This window comes from Haliotis asinina, chromosome 3 (assembly GCF_037392515.1).
Source record: "Haliotis asinina isolate JCU_RB_2024 chromosome 3, JCU_Hal_asi_v2, whole genome shotgun sequence".
Taxonomy (NCBI): domain Eukaryota; kingdom Metazoa; phylum Mollusca; class Gastropoda; order Lepetellida; family Haliotidae; genus Haliotis; species Haliotis asinina.
Window position 1 is genome coordinate 70,718,172 of NC_090282.1, and position 21,313 is coordinate 70,739,484.

The 21,313-nt window shown below is 38.0% G+C and overlaps 1 protein-coding gene across 5 annotated transcripts in view; it reads left to right on the top strand.

The window, feature by feature from the left end:
- The first annotated feature begins 256 nt into the window (after positions 1-256).
- The window catches only part of LOC137278398 (protein GOLM2-like), a 30,462-nt gene continuing 9,405 nt past the window's right edge, over positions 257-21,313 (top strand). For 2 of the 5 annotated variants that reach the window (XM_067810693.1, XM_067810696.1), the window contains exons 1-7: positions 257-724; positions 2,859-2,913; positions 3,725-3,782; positions 9,363-9,473; positions 10,939-11,972; positions 15,960-15,982; positions 17,976-18,092. In XM_067810693.1, coding sequence (XP_067666794.1) covers positions 350-724; positions 2,859-2,913; positions 3,725-3,782; positions 9,363-9,473; positions 10,939-11,972; positions 15,960-15,982; positions 17,976-18,092 — 1,773 coding nt within the window. In that variant the 5' untranslated portion in view covers positions 257-349. The remainder of the gene's footprint in view (positions 725-2,858; positions 2,914-3,724; positions 3,783-9,362; positions 9,474-10,938; positions 11,973-15,959; positions 15,983-17,975; positions 18,093-21,313) is intronic. The other 3 variants (XM_067810695.1, XM_067810697.1, XM_067810698.1) reach the window with 2 other exon arrangements.

Genomic DNA, 21,313 nt, shown 5'->3' on the forward strand with positions numbered 1-21,313 from the left:
AGTCCTTCCACACCAATCGCGTATTTCACAAAACTATCAGGCATGTCCAGACATGACACGAATGTGACCCTTATTTGCCGACAATATAATTTGGTATGATTCCTTCTGGAAAACTGTTGCACAATTAGAACAAAGACGAATATACTTATCGAAAATAGCTAATTATTTATGTGTTGCGTCCAACGTATCAACTCGTTGTTGTGATTACATGGTGGATTCAGAGTTACCTCCCCTGGGTTGGCCACTGAGGGCGCTGCAATCTTGTTATATTTCTCGCTGACACGTTCACAGCAACAACACTTGTGTTTCGGTTTTGATCGAAAAACGTCCGAATTCTGGTGTACAGATTATGACAGCAAACGGTCGAGGAACGATGAGACCCCAAGGTCGTACACCATCTTTTCTCCTAATTGGCCTGTTGGTAGTTATGTGTATCCTTGGGTACAGTTACTGGAGTGTTGCAAGCACGAGCAGTGACCAAGCGTTGCAAATCGTGACACTACAGGATGAAGTTAGGATGCTGTCAACGCGAAAAATGGAAGCTGACAAACAAAAGGAGGCCTCGGTTGACAGAGTTGGTGTTCTCGAGAAGCGAAATGCGGGTTTGGTGGCTGAGATGCAAGAAAAATTGAAAGCAGTAGAATCAGTTAAAAGTGAACTTGGTCGAAAAGAAGATGAATTGAGGAATGCTAACACTGAAGTTGACAACAAAGGGGCAGCATTGGTGAGTTGGTCTTTTGGTAAGAGTTCCTCCTGTTCCCCCCTCCTGTCCTCAAATAACATTTATGTATAGATACATACTAGAATTATTAACAAAACCCAACACAACAATTTCTAGTGGACTCACAAAAATAACTGAAAGCCCCACAATTAAGTATACAATATATAGCCTTGATCCACTTAGCATTGCCTCTGTTGGAAGAAAGAATATGGGGGATTGGAAGGAACTCTTGCTGAGGTTGTTATCCATAAGGTTTGTTCAATATTCTTATAATTTGTTCATGGATATTAAATCAAGAAATTGTGTAAGAAAGATTACAGCTCTCTTCTGAAGGATTGCAGTTTTGCAATAGGTCAGAACAAGCAGAATTCAATGTTATGGTAATATCGATGATTGTATTGCTCGTATTGTATCAGGGAATTACATATGCATAATGCAGTTGGAGAAAACAAGCAGTTTCATCAGTAGGGCATGTGCCCAGTCACTGTCTTGAGAAGTTTGGGGATACATCAACCCATGGGCCCTGGGGGACCAGTGAACAACGTATTTATCTTAAGGAACACTTCAGTGTTAATTTTGAACTGTTTGAAGCGTGGGTATTGGATTGTACACTTCACCCAACCAGTGTGAATCAAATGATTCGAATCTTGCATCTTGCTGGTTTTTTTGGTTAAACTTTGTTCATTACTTTAAAAGAGCAATCATCCCAAAAAATTGGTTAGCATAGAGCTATGGATAACTCTTTGGGCCACTGAGTTCTGTACCTCCTTGTGTTCATCTATTTGGGTATCCTAAATTTCCTTTGAGTAACCAAATAAACTGTACCCACCGCACTCAAACATAGTTAGGAATTTTACCAAATATGTAATTAAGTTTAATGTTTAATTATGTGTTTATATTGATTTGGGATTTGAGAAATGATGAAAAAGACTCAAATTTTCCAAGTTCTTGTGCTGAAACAGAACCTCTCAATATACCTCAGTTATTTTATCTATTTTGTTTGTACACAGTTAAGATTAAATTTATTGAGTATTTACAAAAATTCAAGGGCACTCATACACAATAGACTAATAGGAATTGAGTTTTCACATAGAGATTTGCCTAATTTACACAGACGTGCAGCTTATCTGTATCTGTTAGCGTCATTTTTTAGATGCGCAGACATTCCCAAATTAGCACGCACATAGCAGCAATCACACTTGACAGCATTCACCAAAAACAAAGACAAGTATATTCTTTAGCACCCCTAATAAACCTCAGGTGTACTTTTGCAAATATAAGTATGAGACAGTCTAAGTAAACTTAGCTTCAGTACTTTTCCTTACACTCCACTAGTGAGTCTAACAAAACCTTATGGGAGGTCGCATCAGGTAACCTTTGAGATTGACCAATCAGGTTACCAAATCGCGAAAGTGGACATTCACACATACCTCTGGAATTTTTTGTTACGAAAAGGTTCGTACCCGAACGATTCTGAATGCTATTTAGCATATGTTCACTTCCGGCTGATGCATATGGTGCATGTTTCAACCATGACAATGATGAGTAAACAGTCGCTTAAAATAGTGTTTTTGGCAATATTCAAGGATGTCATCTCATGGAAATATTAGCTAATGGTAACCATGTCAACAGAAACCCCAAGGATATATACTGCTGGTCAATTAACTGTGTTATATGCAGACTTTTGTTTGTGGAGAGGTCTGTGTCAGTGACATGAATGTTTGGTAATTCCCTCTGATCCCCAAGTAGTAGCCATTGTCTGTTTAACCATCTCGCGTTTGATTGGACACTCGCTCACTCGTGCTGGAGTGTAATGAATAACACTAAGTTTACTCAGACTGATACATGAGAATAAATGAGAAAAATTAAGTCTTATCTCCGTAATGAAACTTCACGTATCGATGACTGAAGTGAACACACATTTCAGTCAGCTTCTGGGTAGGCTGTGCAGTACAAGCCAAAGCGCTTATGGTTTCACACATTAGCTTTTGTGTCGTCCCCCTATTATGTGATCTCTGCTGCAACCAATATGCGATCATTTCAGTTAATCAGAGCACTGCTAACTCTGATCTGTCAGCATCACTCATCTGTGTGAAGTCTCATGTTCCTGCTCATTAGGCTGGTATTCTGATTTCAGACTAAATGTGAACAGGACTTCAATGGGATTAAAGAAGAGCTCCAGAAACTGAAAGGTAATCTGCGTTTATAAGTAATGTTCCTGTAGATGAGATAATATCCCTAATTCGCAGAATCATACAAAATCACAGGAGTCGTGATATTTATGAATTCTGTTAGAGATTGAAGGGCCTTGTGTCTTTGCATCTTCCTCCTGTACAAGCACGTCCTAAATGGTGTGCACTTCTTTATGATATATGGGCTCGGACAAAGACCCTTTGATTTTAATGCTTAATTTCAAGCACTTGTCTTATATACATACTCTAGGATAAATTCAGATTTGTATCACTGGGCTGTGATCACTATTTTGTTGAAAGTGAACATTTTTCCTAGGTTGAGGTGTTATCACGTATTTTGTTGTGTTTTTTACAACAATATCAACAAAAAGTTCTCTAATCCTTAAAACCTCTTGTCATTCATTTGTACTTCATACATGTTCCTTCTTCATGAACCTGTGAAGGTCCCAGGGTAGAACAGGCCTTCAGCAACCCATGCTTGCCATAAAAGGCAACTATGCATGTCGTAAGATGCGACTAAGGGGATTGGTTGGTCAGACTTTCTGACTTGGTTGACACATGTCATCGGTCCCCAAATGCGCAGATCGATGCTCATGTTGTTAATCACTGGATTGTCTGATCCAGTCTCGATTATTTACACACCGCCGCCATGTAGCTGGGATATTGTTGAGTGCTGCGTAAACTAAACTCACTCACTCACTCACTCACTCACTCACTCACTCACTCCTTCATGAGCCATAGATTTAATTACATAAAGGGAAATTAAAATAGGTGCGTAAAAGGATTAACATTTTGTTCATTTACGTTTCAGAGGAGACAGAGTCTCTCAAGGGAAATATGGACAAAAAGCCAGCACAGTGTGATCAGAAGTGAGTATTGTCATTCTGTTGAATCCTTGTTGGGACAATGGCTTATTTTTTTTGGTAGAAGGGATCAGAGCACAAGCATGTTTATCATTTTAACCTCCTGTCCCTCCACCCCACCACAAAAATCAAAGTTATTTTAGCTAAACACAAAGTAGGTTCGGCCATGTTAGCTGTAGAACATATTCTGTGATATCAGATCTTAAACACTGGTTATCAGTTCACTAAGAAAACAGATTTGGTCAACTTGGCCAGGAAACAGGTTCATAGATTATCTATATCAGTAGTGGATAATCAATACCAATAGTGCGGGTCACAACACCAGGTAATACAAAGCCCTCTTCATTATCTGGAGGCTACTTGCAGCCTCAGGTCAGGCTAAGTTATGTACTTCATACTTGTGATAAGAAACCTGATATCTAAGAGACACATAGAAACACTATCATGATTAAGCTGGCCCTCAGGGTGGGGTATATTACCCCTGTTGGTGGGTAATGGACATGATCCCAATCTTAATGAGTGAGTTAAGCTTTACGATAGGCTTCAGTATTCCAGCTATATGGTGGCAGTCTGTCATTGTTCACAAATGGTGGTTCAGAGTAGCAGGATATTGGGTCCCGACAGTTTCAGATGTCAGTCTGACCCACTGATAATTCACAGGACCCACAGAATAAAATTAAACATGTGTTTCAGATTTAACTTTTCTTATAACATGTATTGAAATTATCAACATTGTATAATAACAAACATTAGATTAATAAACAGCAAACAAGTGTCATATGTTACAAATAACAACTTCAGACACAGTCATTGTGAAATATTCAGTCAGACACTGGGACAGGCAGGTTGGTGATTTCTATCTGACCACTGGGGAACCTGGTGGATTGGTCAAAATGAACACTCATGAACACTGCTCTGTAAGTAATTTTGGCTGGACCAGACAATCCAGTAATCAACAGCATGAGCATCAATCTTTGGAAATGGGATACAATGACATGGATCAACCAAGTTAGCAAGCCAGACTACTGGATCTGGTTAGTCACCTCTTACTAAAAGCATAGCTTACTGAAGATCAATTCCAACATGGATCTTCTTGGATCCATCTTAGTAGTGGAAAGACTCACTGCAACATGTTGAACATCATACTGTCAATTAGTGATGTAAGGATACAGCCATAATGTTTTGTATCTTGATACAAGGCACGATACAATATATTGATTAACAACTTCTGTATTGCAGTACATATGCTTCATTTCAAGTTGTGTTCATGTAGAACTTGAAAAATAACAGAAGCTGATCAAGAACCACTTTGAGCAGTTTCTTAAGTATTTCTTGGTTGGTTATGAAGAGCAGAATCTACAAGGTGCCTCTAAGCTTACTTGTTTTTCACTACAATGTCTCATCCTTGTTATCTGAAAATTCATAGCAAATATTTCTGGGTTGTGTTTCACCTGCAAAAATGGAGGGAATATATTGTTATGAAACAGAACTACAATGTCGAAACAATATTTAGCACAGCCGTATTATCAAGATCTACATTGTGTCATTGCCTTACTGTATCATGACTCCTCGGCAACAGCCAGTAAGATAAAGTTTACAATTTACGGGAAAATATTCCCAGTCACATATAAAGTTATTGACAAGCATTGCCACCAATACAACCAAGAGAATCAACTGATCACTTGAGCTTGTTAGCTTATGACATGAAAGGTTTTTAGATTTTGAAAATACTGGATGATGAAAGAGTATGGATGGATACTTTTTATGAAAATTGTAAAATTAGTCTTGATTATGGTGACTAACCATTTCTCTGTAGTGCCATATGTTGCCAACGGTTGGGTGGTGGTAGGCTGAGTGGGCACCCTGTGTGAATGATTGCAGTCTTGAATTGATTCACCACATAGTATACTGAACAGCAAAAGAAACACAATTCTTTTTGGTCAAGTTTTTAAAAAGAAGACATAAACATGAACGCTTACTTTAATGAGATTTCATTTTTGCACCACTTGCGTTTCTTTTGCTGTTCTGCATAGTATAGAGTGGGTTTCTCACTGGAACTGGAGCGTGAACACAAGGTGCGTAGTTCTTCATACTGTTGTCTCAGTTTCTTCAGACTTTCAAGGCTAAGGGGTAGCCTAGTACTCAGAGTGTTCATTATCACACCAAAGAACCAGATTCAAATGTCTACATACGTACAATGTAGGAAAGCCAATTTCTTGTGGTCCCCATCTTGATATTGCTCGAATATTGCTAAGAGACGTAAAACTAAACTCACTCATTCACTCTTATGACTTTGACTGTTTGTACAAGACATGATTCTGGTATTATTTTGTTTTGGTGTAGTTAGCTTAATGACTAAGACCAAAGTCACCATGTGGCTGCTCTGTGACTAATCCCTTTATTTAAATACTCTTTGCTTTTCATAGTCAAGACAGACACTCTCCTTTAGTCCTGGACATCTAAAATGTGCTGAACAATTTATCAGTTGCTCAGAATGTTGTATCTAGTATGTTAAAAAGTATGACCCGTGAAGGTCCCGGGATAGAACAGGCCTTCAGCAACCCATGCTTGCCATAAAAGGCGACTATGCTTGTCGTAAGATGCGACTAACGGGATCGGGTGGTCAGGCTCGCTGACTTGGTTGACACATGTCATCCGTTCCCAATTGCGCAGATCGATGCTCATGTTCTTGATCACTGGATTGTCATGTCCAGACTTGATTATTTACACACCGCCGCCATATAGCTGGAATATTGCTGAGTGCGGCATAAAACTAAACTCACTAAAAAAGTATCATGGATATTTAGTAATTAAAGAATTGAATCTGTTGGTAATCAAAGTCATCATTGAAAGATGCACAGTGAAACAATATACATGATACAGTGGGATGATCTGACGGTTGACTTCAAGGTTGAATCGTGAATGCTACTAGAATGGTGATGTGAGATAAAGTTTTTAACTTGAAGTGTTTTGAAGGGTGTGATAATTTTGTGCACAGACAGGCTTTGTTGCTCAGCCACTGAAGCTGGAGTCAATATTGCCCAGAGCTGTCCATCTGGCACGTCCCCATCTGTTGCCAGAGGACATTGGTAATCAATTGTGTGCAGTTATGTTCCAAGTCATATTGATGTGGTATTGTGTCTCATACAGTGACCTTCATGCTACACTCCTTGTGACATTTGTAGAAAGGGTAGACAAAATGGAGTGCATATGATTCTTGTTTTAATGTTAACACACTTAGGAACAGTGTGGAAGAACTCAATGCTTCACTAATGAGTAGTGAAATGAAACATTATGCAGGGGTACCCAGAAAAACAGCACCGCGAAGATATTGTAGAAACAGCCCATGAATCAAGGTATGCAGAGCTAAACCTGGCTCAGAAAAGATATGAGATAAAATCTCACATGATACCAAGAACGAGATTTTTTCAAATCTTAAGAGATTTAACTTTTCATGATCATTTGCAAGAAAAGGAATAAATGACAAATAGGACACTGTCATGTTCATATGAAGCTTCAAGACAACCACTCATGAACTGTAATGAATTAAAACTCTGTAGATCTACTGGCATCACCATTGCTGTCCATTTTCTAATTTTCATCAAGGTCAACGATTTCAGATGTTTCTTCATTTCATTTGTTGTCTTTAAAAACTTTACTATCAAATGAGATGGTTTTGTTAGCAGATGCTTTTTTGGAAGCATGATATTGCAGAACACAACTTCCAAAATCTAACTCTGAACAGTATTGCACAGTGCATTAACAAGACCGTACTGTGAGGTTCAGAGTTTATCATACTCCTTGCAGCACGGCTTGTTTTGTACATCTCTGAGTAAATATGTTTGAAGTTCCATACCAGAGGTTTTGTTTCAAAAATTAAAAATAGATAGAAAGCAAGGAGAATATGTTTGACAGAACAAAATAATGACAAAGCCCTTTTCAGTGAAAGAGATTTAAACACTTCTTTATTCCTAATCATACAGGTGAGCAGGATGCGATTTTTAATCACCACAGTTAAATTTGAGTGCAATTTTATAGCAGTTGATGCGAGAAAATCGCGATATGGCAGCCGAAGTCAATCCATGGGCATGGTTTTGTGTTTAAGTTGGTTTGTTGAAATAATCGCTTAACAAAAAGTTATATCTGATTTTATTGATGGGGCCAGTTGCGTAGCAAGCCATTTTTTTCATGTAAGCCCAATATGTTGGAAAGCTATATACATATATTTAGATAGTATTGAGAGCTTGCCCACTCTTATAAGCATCAAGTATGTGTAAGCCAAGGATTGGTTTTAATTATGGTAGCTATGCCCCAGGCAATGCTCATATCCATATTCAGTAAGTCTTTTCATTGATGCTTCCAACTATCTTTCTTATTAACCCAGTCCAATTATTAATAGGTCTGCACAAAGTTGAATATGACTATCGCTAAATGTACAGTGTCATTTAGAAAGTGGTCAAATGAAACATGTGTTTTTGGATTACACTTTCTCTGTAATGTTCAGATTCTAGTAGGTGCTTGTTTCTGAGAGTATGGGTTCAAATACTGGATGGGAAACATCCCAACAAAAGTAATAGAATTTGTACTTTGCTGAGGAAGTGTAATCCAAAGTATAAGATATTACATTTGACCACTAGGAGCTGTGCTAATTACATTTGTCAGAGGGGTACGCAAAATATGTGATGTAGACAGCCAGCTGACCGACTTCCTTTTGTGCAAGCCACAAAGGCTGAGTGGGTTAGATGAATTTCTTTGTGTGCTAACGATTATGTGCCTGACTGTGAGAGAGTGGAATCAATACTTTACTGAGAAAAGGTAATCCCAGATACACCTGTGTTACATGATTCTCACTGGCTGTATGTACTGTACACATCACTTGCTAGATAACAGCGTTAGTATCTACACCAAAATGTCTCATTCATTGTAATAAAGAATTTGTCCATCCATAGAAAGGATACCTGTCCATCATACAGTCTTCTAAATGTCACTCAAATTAGTTCAATAACATCAGAGATTTTGTCTTATGAAAATCAGTAGGGAAGGATTAACCATGGTAACAGCTGAACAGTTTTGACAAATTGACATTTAGCTCAGTAAAGATTCTTGACTAAGTTAAACAACTAAAGTGTTCTGGTCCACTGCTACTCACCAGAGAAAATCCGGGTAAGTTAATCACGTTGGTAGTCCTAACATGGGAGTAGCCAAGCATTTTACATGAATTGTGACCCCACTACAGGCTATAGAGCATCACAGACTCAGTGCTTTAAATGTACATTAAGAAAATCTAAATTTAAAAAAACAATACCTGATAGTGATGTCCCGTGATAGGATTAGAACTATGGACCTTTTAATCGGGACGCCTTGTCCACGTGACCAAAAAGCTTAACCCCATCAGCTAGTTGACATGGTAAAGATGTCTTCTGTGAGATGACGTCACACCCTGCTACATGCATCATAGGCTTCATAGTTTGGTACGGACACTTGTTTAGCTGAAATTTAATGGGAGCATGCTCAGCCCAGCATGATATACCTGGAATATTGCTAATAGTGGCATAAAACTAAAACACTTATGTTGTTTGTTTTCAGTGCCTGTGAAGAACCCATCAAGAACATTCTGACTGTGCTGGTGAACAGCTTGGGCAGGCAGCAGATCATTGCCACACTGCAGAGCAATGGCATCGACTCTAACAAGTTTATGTGAGTTTGTGGCAGTTAACAAACATTGTAAACATGATGTATGATAGTAAGTCTTACATTATAAGTTGTTCACTGGTCACAAGGGGGAAATGGATTGATGTACCCTCAATGATTGTATGACTCAGGGAACATAAGTAAACATTGAGGGTACATGAACCTGTGTCCACCCCAGGGACTAGTGAACAATATACATTTATTTATTCTACTAAACAACTCAGTGTTAATTTTGAATTGTTTTAAACACGGGTACCAATCTTTTTGTAGCAATCACAAGATTTTACAGACAAGAAAAACAGATTTTCTCCCTTCTGTCAATTTGCATTTGCAGAACATCGGTAATTTCCATATATCGTGCGTGATTCAGTTTTAGTCGAGATACAGAATTACTGCCACAAAGTACCAAATGAGCTCGGCATTGCCAGCAGTGAATTTAGAAATGCTACTCACTTGTAAGCGGGGTACATGCATTGAAAGTAGCAGCAGAAGTAGCTCAGCCAATCAGTCTTGAAGCAACATTTATGTTTGAAGTGAGATAATGTTAATTGGTCATTACTGGATTCTGGTTGTAATTAGTTCCCACTACCTTGCCAGTGGCAAGTAGAGGAAAAAGCAGGTAAACATAATGTGACTTGTTTGTTGCTAATTTTGAATCATTTGGCTGATTGTTTATGGTATCAGCCTGTCTTTAACTTTGTTATTCACGCCTTTCTGTAGTAGCAACTGTTGGACTTCAGCAACCCATGCTTGTCAAAATAGATCAGATAAGGCAGACTCATTGACTCGGTTGACTCATGTCATCATGTCTCAGTTGTGTAGATTGATGTTCATTCTGTTGATCTCTGGATCATCTGGTCCAGACTTGATTTATATGGCTGGAATATTGCTAAGTGGAGCATTAAGCAACACACCAAGGAACTAATTCAACTTCTAACAGTAAAAGTGATTCATTTTCCTTTTGCTGTGTTTTTTGTGATTTATGTATTTGACTGTAATTCAAGACATCACCAAATACACGTTGTAGCTGATGTCAGTGTTGCATCACTTTTAAATGTCTCTTTGGGTGTGTGTCTACAACCTACATCACCTTTAGCATAATGAACTGATGTGGTGATAAGACTGAAGTTATATTGAAAGTGGCTTGAAACCAATTTTTCTCACATATTTTGGAAATTTAAATATATTTGTTATTGAATCTAAGTGAATTTTGTGGAATCTTCTGGAAGGTGGAGGAACGTCAGTGTGTCTTTTGTCTGTTATGTTTATGATGTGTAATCATATTATACTGTATAGAGTTGCCTCCCTCAGGGTAGAGAGTTAGTTCAAGAATTGCCTTGATTTCGAGGATGAAGACTTTCTTGGATAGACAACTTCTTTCTTGCATTATAAGATTAAATGGGTAATAAAAGCAAGACACTGTTGTTAATGGTTTTAAACTGTCACACTCACTTTATGCTCTTCTTTGCAGCCCTGCCGAAGCTGGCCAGAATGCTGGATCCAACTCCAATCTTCAGCCATTCAATCAAGGAGGCCAGTCACCATACAACCAGGGACAGAACCCTGCTGGACAGAACCCTGCTGGACAGCTACAAGTGCAAAATCCACCACAGAACCCAGTCGATCAGAAACAGCCACAGAATCCAGCCAATCAACAACAACCACAGAATCCAGCCAATCAACAACAACCACAGAATCCAGCCAATCAACAACCACAGAATCCTGCCGATCAGCAGCAGCCTCAGAATCCTGCTGATCAGCAACAGCCGCAGAATCCAGCCAATCAACAACAACCACAGAATCCAGCCAATCAACAACCACAGAATCCTGGCGATCAGCAACTGCCACAGAATCCTGCCGATCAACCCCAGCAAGGACTCAATGTTGTTCCACAACCTAACTTGAATCAAGATGGAAATCCAGGTCAGCAGAATGTTGTTGGGTTAAAGGGAAAGGGAGGTAACTCAGAGCATGCTGTAGGTGTGTCTGCCAGTGTAAATAGTAGTACCATGCATGAGCAGGGCGATAGGGAGGTGCCAAGTAGTGATGGAAAGGCTGATAGCATAGCTCTTGCAAAGGAATCAAATGTAACCGTGCAAGAAAGCAAAGATACCAACAAAGCTGGAGAAATATCAAATGGAGGTCTGTTGGAAGGGTTACTTACAAATGCTAAGAGGTTACTTACAAATGCTAAGAAGTTCAACAGAGATTTCAATGAAACTGTGAGATTAAACAAGACTGAAACTTCCAAAGCTGGAGTAACCACGACAACAAGTAGTACACCCAAAGGACGCACAGAAGATGGCAGAGACTCTGAGAAGCGGAAGGAGACTGAAACAAACAAGACTAGTACAAATGATGCTTCTAAATTTGATGGCAAGGGACCTAATGCAGATGACAAAGGAAATGGAGCAAAAGACCAGAAAGAAGGTCAAGATGTGTTACAGAATGGGAAAGACAAAGAAGCTGGAGATGTGCTGAAGAGAGTTGATATGGCCAATAATGGTAAGCTAGGTTGGGCTCTAAAGGACATGGCTGACACTGTTTCATTACCTCTTGGCTGAAGGTAGGTAACAGTCACCAGGATAGGGTGTATCTTAACAAATAATGTAGTTTACATGTAATATTCAGTAAGTACGTTGATTATGGATAACTTTCATTCTTTATGGTTATGGATCAGAAAGCGTATACATATGTAACTGATATTTTGGTAAGTTATCTTTGGCAGTTTTTAAGTAGTTATTACGAATCTGTGTGATACACACCCTGTCCTGGACTAAAACATTTGGCACCTCCCTTTTCCAGTACATCAACTCTGGTTCTGCTTGTAGTGTCACATGCAGTTTTGCTGCTTGCTTTAGAGCATTTCTAATGAATGTTGTATTTTATTGTCTTTGATCAACAATGTATTGTGTATTTTTTCATTGTCATGTCTTGGATTTGTGTGGAGTTTTATACATATTGAGAAAGTACACAGCATTATAGTGTTTGCAAATCAATTGCTGTATATGAAGAAGCGTTATGACAGCAGGCAACTGCATTTATGGGAAATAGGTACACTGACAGGACTTGTAAGAACAATCTCTCATATGGACAATTGTAGAAAAATTGTAATATGATGTATCTTAAGGCACTACTCTTTGACATTGATACTGTCTGACATTGACCTATAAGATTTAAAGACTTGATAGTAAGCCTGAGAACTTGTAGGTAATAAGCTCAATTATACCATAGGATGTTACTTGTTGTTTTCTGCCTTGGACTTTACATTCAAGGGTTCGGAGGACTGGTGATACTTGACTGTATACAATCGGAGTGTGGTGTTATGTCTTGATTGTCCAGGCACCCAAACCCAAACCTCTCCTTTTCCCTACCACCACTTCCCCATACACCCTCTAACCACCCACCCCCACCCCCACCAGCACACACCCTCCTACATGTACAGACATGCTGGCTTGGTGAATTAACAATAAGTGTCCAGACAGCCACACCAGAACCTCTCCTTTCCTGTCCTCCCATACATCCTCCACCCTCCTACTACATGTACAGACATGCTGTTTTGGTGGATTAGCAATAAGTGTTCAGACACCCACACCAAAACCTCTCCTCTACCCCACTTCCCCCATACACTCCTACCCCTTCTATGTGTACAGATACAGCTAAGGCAGATCGGGTTACTGTTTCATCACTTTCAACTGTGTAAAGTGTTTCAGCTTCTATAACAGTATTTTTTTTGACACTGTGACTCTTCAGGTAAGATGGTTTGTGGTTACAGCTGACAGGTTTTCAATTTTTGTTGTCAATGCATACATTTGTGAACCTGTCTGCATATTTTTTCTATGGGAAGTTACAGATTTTACATCAGAAGTTATGTCCTAACCTCCTTTCTGTTTTTTGCTCTTTTGCCTTAAATTTTTGAAAACAACTTTTGAAATGTCAGTTCATGACAATAATTTCTGTTGATCTGAAATATGTAGCCTTGAGGTTAATGTGTTCAATCATCATACCAAGAGATGGGTTCAATTCCCTATATGGGTACAGTGTATCATGTCTGTTTTTAGTGTCCCTACCTCTATATTGCTGGAATGTTGAGAAAAGCTGTGTAAATCTATACTCTCATATACTGAATTTGGTGGTCATATCAGGTGAAATCTGTGTTATCATGAACTGCTTTATCATCGTTTTTAAAGAGCAGCCAGCCAGGTGCCAGCTTTATTACCAATTCAGCTTAATTTTCAATTGATGATCATTGTTTATAATAGACATTTGATCAGTTAATTTCCTCATTTTCTAAAACTGAATATTCATTGTGTTACATAATATTCCATTTTTTTATAAACGTTTTCATCAGACTACTCTTTTAAATTTACCTATCTTTTTACGACTCCTGTCTCAGTGATTAATGTTGTTGTAATATATTGTTTTTCTTTGTGACTGAGGACTCTGATTTTTTGGATGCATTGAATTCAAGTAGACAGACTTATGTGTATTTTCAAAGTCTATTTGTTCTTTTTCTTTATATTTTTTGTACAGTGACATTTTTGTGTGCACTGTTTTGACTTAATTGAAACCATTTGTCCTTTTTTTTGATGACTGTATTTTGTCTTTAACACTGCCTTAGTTTGTAAATAGAACATTTATTAGGTTTGCAATCTAATCAAAATCAGATTTTACTTGTCACTACTACTAACAAAGTTAGGAGGACATCAGCGGTAATGTCGGAATGACCTTTCCTCCCTTCAGAGATCCCTTTACTGATTGGGAAGATGTCAGTCAAAGTGTGTCTTCTAATGATTCAACCTCACCCCAGATAATGCAGGGTAGCATATAAGTTGTTCACTGGTCACATAGAATGATGTACTATCTATTTTTCTTTGTATTACCTGAGTCTGAAGGCCAAAGGGTGAGAAAATAATGTAAAAAGTTGAGAGTACGTCAACCCGTGAGCCAAGAGACAAGTGACAACATATTTATGTTACTGAACGCATCAGTATTAATTTTCAACTGTTTCACGCACAGATATTGGATCATAATACATACTAACACAAAGTACCAATCGAATTCCCACAGTTCGTTATTTCCAGCGAGTAACATAAAAAATGTTACGAGCTTGTAAGCAGGGTACAACATTTATGTGTGAGGTAAGATAATGACTGTTTCCCCTCCTTGATGGACATTGTGTGTCTTCAAATCAGTGGGATAAACTTTCAAAGTGAAGGATTTTCCATACAATCAGGTCGAAATATGAATCAATCCAGAACGTTTTTTTAGCATAACCTAGAATGAAAGTCAGCATTTTGAAAATGGTGCTTGAAAGGTTGAAGCTGACTTTGGATTGGGTGATATTGAGATTTCACAGATTGGTTAATGTTTGTGAAAGTTTGTTCTGACATTACCTCTGAGGGTAGATCTTTGTTGCACTGTATCAGGAACTGATACCAGATTACAGTGAGTTCAAATCCCAGTTTGGCCAAGTTTTTAGTACCATACTGAACATGGGTAAATGTGCACCTAGGGATAAATCTAGTAATTGTTTTGGTCAGCCAATATTCCACCTGTTAGTTTTGGGCAGGTCCCAATTCTTCATAAGAGGGTGCAAGTGCCCCATCAGGTTAATTTTAAGTGGGCCCCTCTTAGATTTTGGTGTTTGAAGTTTTCAGCTAAATGTATCTACTTAATTTGTGTGTTTTTAAACTGTTCTAATAAGCTTGTAATTATTTTCTGAGACATCATTTTCAATCATGAATGAAAAAACCCGGAAAGTTACCAAATGAAAGAGTGTTATAAACACATGCGTTCATTAGCTGCACTACTACAGCAGCCAGTCCTGGATATTATTGCAAGTAGATTTTAACTGGTTCACATAAAGGCCTTCGGTCCAATTGCGGTGAACGATAACAATATTTATTGCGTTATGTTTTCTCAGGCTGCACATGTATTTTGGGATGCTATTTTTTCAAATATTTCGTGTCCACATGAGGCAACCCAAATTTTTGTTCGTGGCAATTCATATTTTGATGCGGAAATTCTGCAGAAATGCATCCTAGGTTTATCCCTGTGCATCAATTCAGACTTTCCTAAAGTACCAAGCTGACACATTGTGGTACTGCTGTGAATAATTTTAAAAAACCTGACTCCTTCCCTCACTGTCAGTAGTCCAGATATGCTATGGAATCTGATGACTCAAACATTAATGTGTCTGAAGTTGACAATAGGTGCTCTAATGACATAGTCTCTGTCATAGTAACTAACACCTAGTCCATGTGTTAATGTTTTAACATTGTAAGAATCAGTGTTGATTCCGTATTTGGTAAGCATGGAAAATTAATGTTGCAGAAGATAATGCATACATGGAACAACCTTGGTATACCTGAATATTTTGATGAGGGTATAATTGTAATTGGCAATCAAGTACATGTATTTCTTTGGACGCTGATGTCCATGATCGACAGCGATGGCTTGTTCCTGAAATTATGGCTATTTGTGTTTCAGGTGACAAGGACCCTGCTAATCAGGTAGGACATGAATCTGTTATTAATGGAATTCCTGCTCATGTTACTGTGGCAGGTCTTCATGCTATTGATCACTCTTTTGAAAATACATTGAAGGTTTAGGCAAGTCTTACTTTACCCCTTAAGAGACTTGAATTCCTTTTGTCAAACCTAATCACAAACCTAATAGTAGCACAGGTTAAATAAGCTGACCACCTAACTTGACCCTGAAAATCAGTATCAAAATGGTATATATTGTGGATATGCCCATCTGCCAACAATAGAGTTCTAATCTCAGCCACTCAGACCACAAGACAAATGGCCGTTACTAATAATCATAATTTTGGTCAGCCTTATTCATAGCAATAACATTCGTATTGCAACTACTTGCCACTTGAAATGAAGTGTAGCTGACAGAAAATGGATGCATATCTATAGTTTGATTTGCTAAATGTCATATTTATTGTTTCTGGACAATCACCTGTTAACAAACTGGCACGCAATATCACCCCATTCCATGTAGGTACAACTTCCAGTTACTATATTTGTGAAGATCCGTTTTTTGCTCACATCTGTGATATCACCAATGTCATTATTCACATTATCGGTGAAATTGTACAACTGTCAAATACTATGTTCATGAGGATGTGCATAACCTTAGTGATTATTACTGCAGAATATGTATTTTTACATCAAAAGAGCAAGACCTGTAATTAAAATGACACAATGCTGGGTTATATTTCTCTTGGTAAAATAGTAGAAGTTTTAGAATTGTAACCACTCACAGAATTCATCCAGTTATTTTAATTGGTATGTTTTAACTAAATAACTGTTAGATGGCCAGGAAATGTGTGCACAGCTATTTCTGGCTTTGTTTCCAAGACAGATACACTCAGCAATCTGAATCCCTGCATATAATGCAATGCCTAGCAAACATATTTTTTATTTCAAGTGATGTTTAATTGCAAATTTGACGTCTCTACTGAGAAAGTCGTTTCATCTTGTTTTTTCCTGCAAAAAGATACAGTGTCATTTTGGTTAATGGCCACCAGAAAAAATGTCCACCACAAAAGTGTTACCCATAGATAAACTGACCCCCCTTCTACAGACTGTTTTTTTTTTCCTAAAAATTTGGTTAATCTACTGTGATATGTGGTTTTCTTAGTGTTTTAACAAAGCATCATTAATATTTACTGATTATCTTTTTAGTAATTGTGCTTTTAATAGTTAATAAGTTCAGCTAGATTTTCCTCCAGTGACAAGAGACATATGCCTGGCTCTGTTACACAAACCTGTCTCAGAACTAAGATTATCTTAACTACCAAAGACTAACAAAGGCTTGTGACATTTGTAGTACTGAGAATGCTTTGTGCATGTAGCAGTGCATCTTTAAGAGGAATGTTCTTAAATCAAAGAAATTATTGATGTCCAAATATCAGGGCACTGGTTCACAAAGCTATTGTATCGCTATGACTGTTGAAGGTCTATGTTGTAGTATAGGAGGTACGACAGTCATAGTGCTATGATCACTTTGTGAAACAGGGCCCAGGATGGTAGTTTGCCTGGGCATATGGAGCGTTATCATACATTTGGGCCTAGATTCTCGAATCTCTCAGGGCTAAGGTTGTTTTTAATTAAATGTTAATGTATGGCACTAACTTAGTGCTTAGAGAGCTTAAAAGATTTAGGCCCTGGGCTCCATTTCACATAGTATTGTAGCACAAAGGTGATTGTAACTCTCATTCTTTAACATACACCTACGACAGTCGTAGCGCTATGATTGCTTTGTTAAACAGGAGCCAGATGGTTCCTTGGCCATTCCAATCTCTCTATTTTGGTCGTTGGTGATGTAAATAAATGTGCCAGTTATAAAGATATGAGGGAGAAAGAACAGGTAGCAAAAGTGCGGGGAGGAAGTTATGGGAGAGTTGGATAGTGTTGGATAGTTTTCTTTACTCACCTGACTTGCCAATTCCTTGCTCATTCCTACCTACCCAATCAAACTGGTACCATCCAGGAAGATCCCTTGCGCCCTGCCGCCCCTCTGTTTGATGGGACAGGCAGAGCAATTCCTTTGCTAGTTGGTGATGGAGACAACGTTGTCATTGATCCTGAAGACATTGATGACAAGGAGGTATTGTTACCAGTACCATATGCCTGTCTTGCATATATAACTTTCACCTCGCTTTGCATAAAGCACGGATCATTCTGGGCTTTTGTAGGTTACCTGCATATTTAAATAAAATCCAAAATAAACCATTATTAATGAACTGTATTTAATGATTGTATGGAGTTGTAAAAAAATACAGCCTGTGAAGATCTCTGCTGTAATTGGTCTTCAGTTATCCATGCTGCTTGTCATCGGTGATTAACGGGTTAGCTGTTCTGGTTGACGCATCATTCTATTCTAGTTTACCAAAATAAAGGTCACATGCAACTTAAAACACAACTTTACAGATTCTGATACCTTTTGGTATGCACTTACCGAAACAAATCATCAAAAATGCCAATTCAACCTATAAAGTTGAAAAAAATGCAATGAAAAATATGCAATACACAGCTTCAATCATTGACCACATGCATTTTGAACTTACCTATCAGGCAATACACCATGAACAAAATAGATTGATTTGTTTCCTGTCCTGTCTCTGCCACATTATGTAATTAGGCAGGTGTGATACTTGTACACATGACATGTTTATATGTCTGTGGGTTGCAAACAAACTACATCCATTTCTCTTGGATGACTGGATCTGACGGAAACTGGTGCAAACTCTTGTCAGTTTAAGTCCTGCTTTGTACTTGGACGAATGACAGTTTCCAGCCACGCAGTAGTTCACCATCTCTGCTGAGATGATTTTTGATGGGATCGAACACAGATTCAGAGAACATGTATTTACAAAACCCAACATCTCTATATGCATTTTTTATGGATAACAACTTCTTCTAGTGTATATGATTTTGTCTGACAACGGTATATGAATCCATACTGAAATGACGCATCAAGTACAATAAAAGAAGTCATTTTCCATAAAGAATCTTACTTTCTTGTGACTTGCCATACATGCCCATCAAACGGATCATCTTTCTGTACACACAATGAGCCCTCAGCGTATCAGCAAACGAACCAGCCAATCGGAAGGCGTTGTTACACTTGAGTGCACACCCACCTGCTATGACTGGGTTCGGTCTCCCGAGGGCTTCGTTTCGAGGGAAGGAAGCCCAAGTACAAAATATTGCACTTTTGAATCGCGATTGTATGCTTATAATTTTGATTGTTTGGCTTTTTCTACAAGCAGCAGTTATATTATCTGTCATGAATAAGTGATAATTGTGTTTTAGTTACTAGTATGCTTGATATTTTGGTTGCATGTGACCTTAAGAAATTTTTTTTCAAGAACTCATTAGAACTGCATTAGTAGTGATGTTTCAAGAATGGATACCAAGTTTCCATCAGTTATGCAGTTATTTATTTGGATTTTATTAGTTTATTCTAGAATGAAAGAGTTGGAGCAGATGATATTTGTGTGTCAAAGTTAAGTTGTCTCAGCTTGGGAAGTATTGTAGGTCTCTAACCCCAGTTCCAAAATAACAACACAGGCTATAATTCTTTTATCTAATATTTTCAGTGGTAATGGTTTGCTGTCGATATAACACATTAAGTCACCTCTACGCGAGACGGTTCATACCTTTTCAAAGAAAGTACATGCTTCAACACTGTAACAAACAAAATTTGCACATTTTTGTCAATTTGACGATTTAATTTTCTCTTCTTACATTTTCACTTGTGCCTATTGATAACTTGACCATCTATCAATGACTGTAGCAAAGCCTTTTCTATTATTGTCATAAATAACATTTTTAGACACATTTTTGTGTGACATTTCAGAATTTCTGTGATCAGACAGTCATGTGAATGAGTGACCCCCTTCTCAGGAAGTCACTTGTATGCGTAACGGAAAACCGTCTTGCGTATACATTACCTGTACTGGTATTAACCACTTCAGCTTAAGTTTCACTGAACTATGTTTGTATTAGTTTAATTTTTGCAGCACTATTGTATTATTTGTAGCTGATGAATTAAGGAAAGTGTTTCATTCATAAACAGACACATTACATTGCTCTGTCTTTCTGTTGGTTATGGTGTCATGTATTTCTGCAAGAGTGCACATGTAGACAGTATATGAGGTGGCCAATACACAAAGCGCTTGTAATGTTACGAGAAGTCATGTCTCTGTTGTATATCATAGACTAATGAATGTTGTAGCGCTTGGAACACTTTGTGGATTGGGTCCCTGGACATATAGTGTAGAATATGCTGTTTGTTTAGGTGAATTAGAAGTAGACACAGGTGCTGTTCACATTTGGCTTAGATCTGTACCATATTCTTCTAGAACTAGTAGAAGCTCAGTAGTTCTTTTTGACAGTATTCCTGGTACAAGTAGCTTTTAGATATTAACTTAGAATGTTGTTACCTTACTATATGCTGACTTGGTGTTGAGCCTTTGTTGTCCTTATGCCATGGGTAAGTGACTGAGTTTGGTGCTTAACATGTTTAACAGTGTATCCTTTACATCACAGTGTGGTGTCTTCTGCAACCCATGCAAGGTTGTGCTGATTCTGTTGTCCCCACGGTTCAGCTGGTCTGGACCCTAGCTTCATATTCATATCTTTATAAGGGATTATATGTTCAGACGTGACACCTTGGTTGCATGTCATCGTATCTGACAGCGTAGAAAATTCATAGTGTCAACCACAGGCTTGACTGCTTCAGACATTACTTCACAGGCTGCTGTGATGTAGCTAGGATGTTTTGAAGCACAAAGCACAAGTAAACAAAGCAACAAACTTACAAAGTTGAATTTTAAATCATTAGCAATGCTTTACTTGTATATTGTTTAACATGTTAAAGCTAAAGTGTTTAACCATAACATCATATCATTATTATTTAACCAGTAATGAAGTCACCTTACTGAAATACCAAATGAACCCATAAAAATCATTTCAACATCAGATGAGCGATAAATTGTTTACATACATGAACAATAGTAAGAATATCCTGGTTCATGGAATAGTGTGATCATGGGCACAATTATATTCTCAAATTACTGTGATTAATTGGAAGTTAATGCTATCAAGTACTTAATATCTGAAATAATACAAAGGGGAGTAAACTATAATGTTTTATACAGACTTTGGTCATGACCATGAAGTTTGTATTATTTCAAGTATCAAGTTTTCAAATCTATGGTGACAGCTTTGGTACTGTTTATCAACAAAGGGGAATACAGATCATTCTTTTCCTCAAAACACGGTCAAACACAGTTGTACAATGTATGAAGCAGGATTATGTGT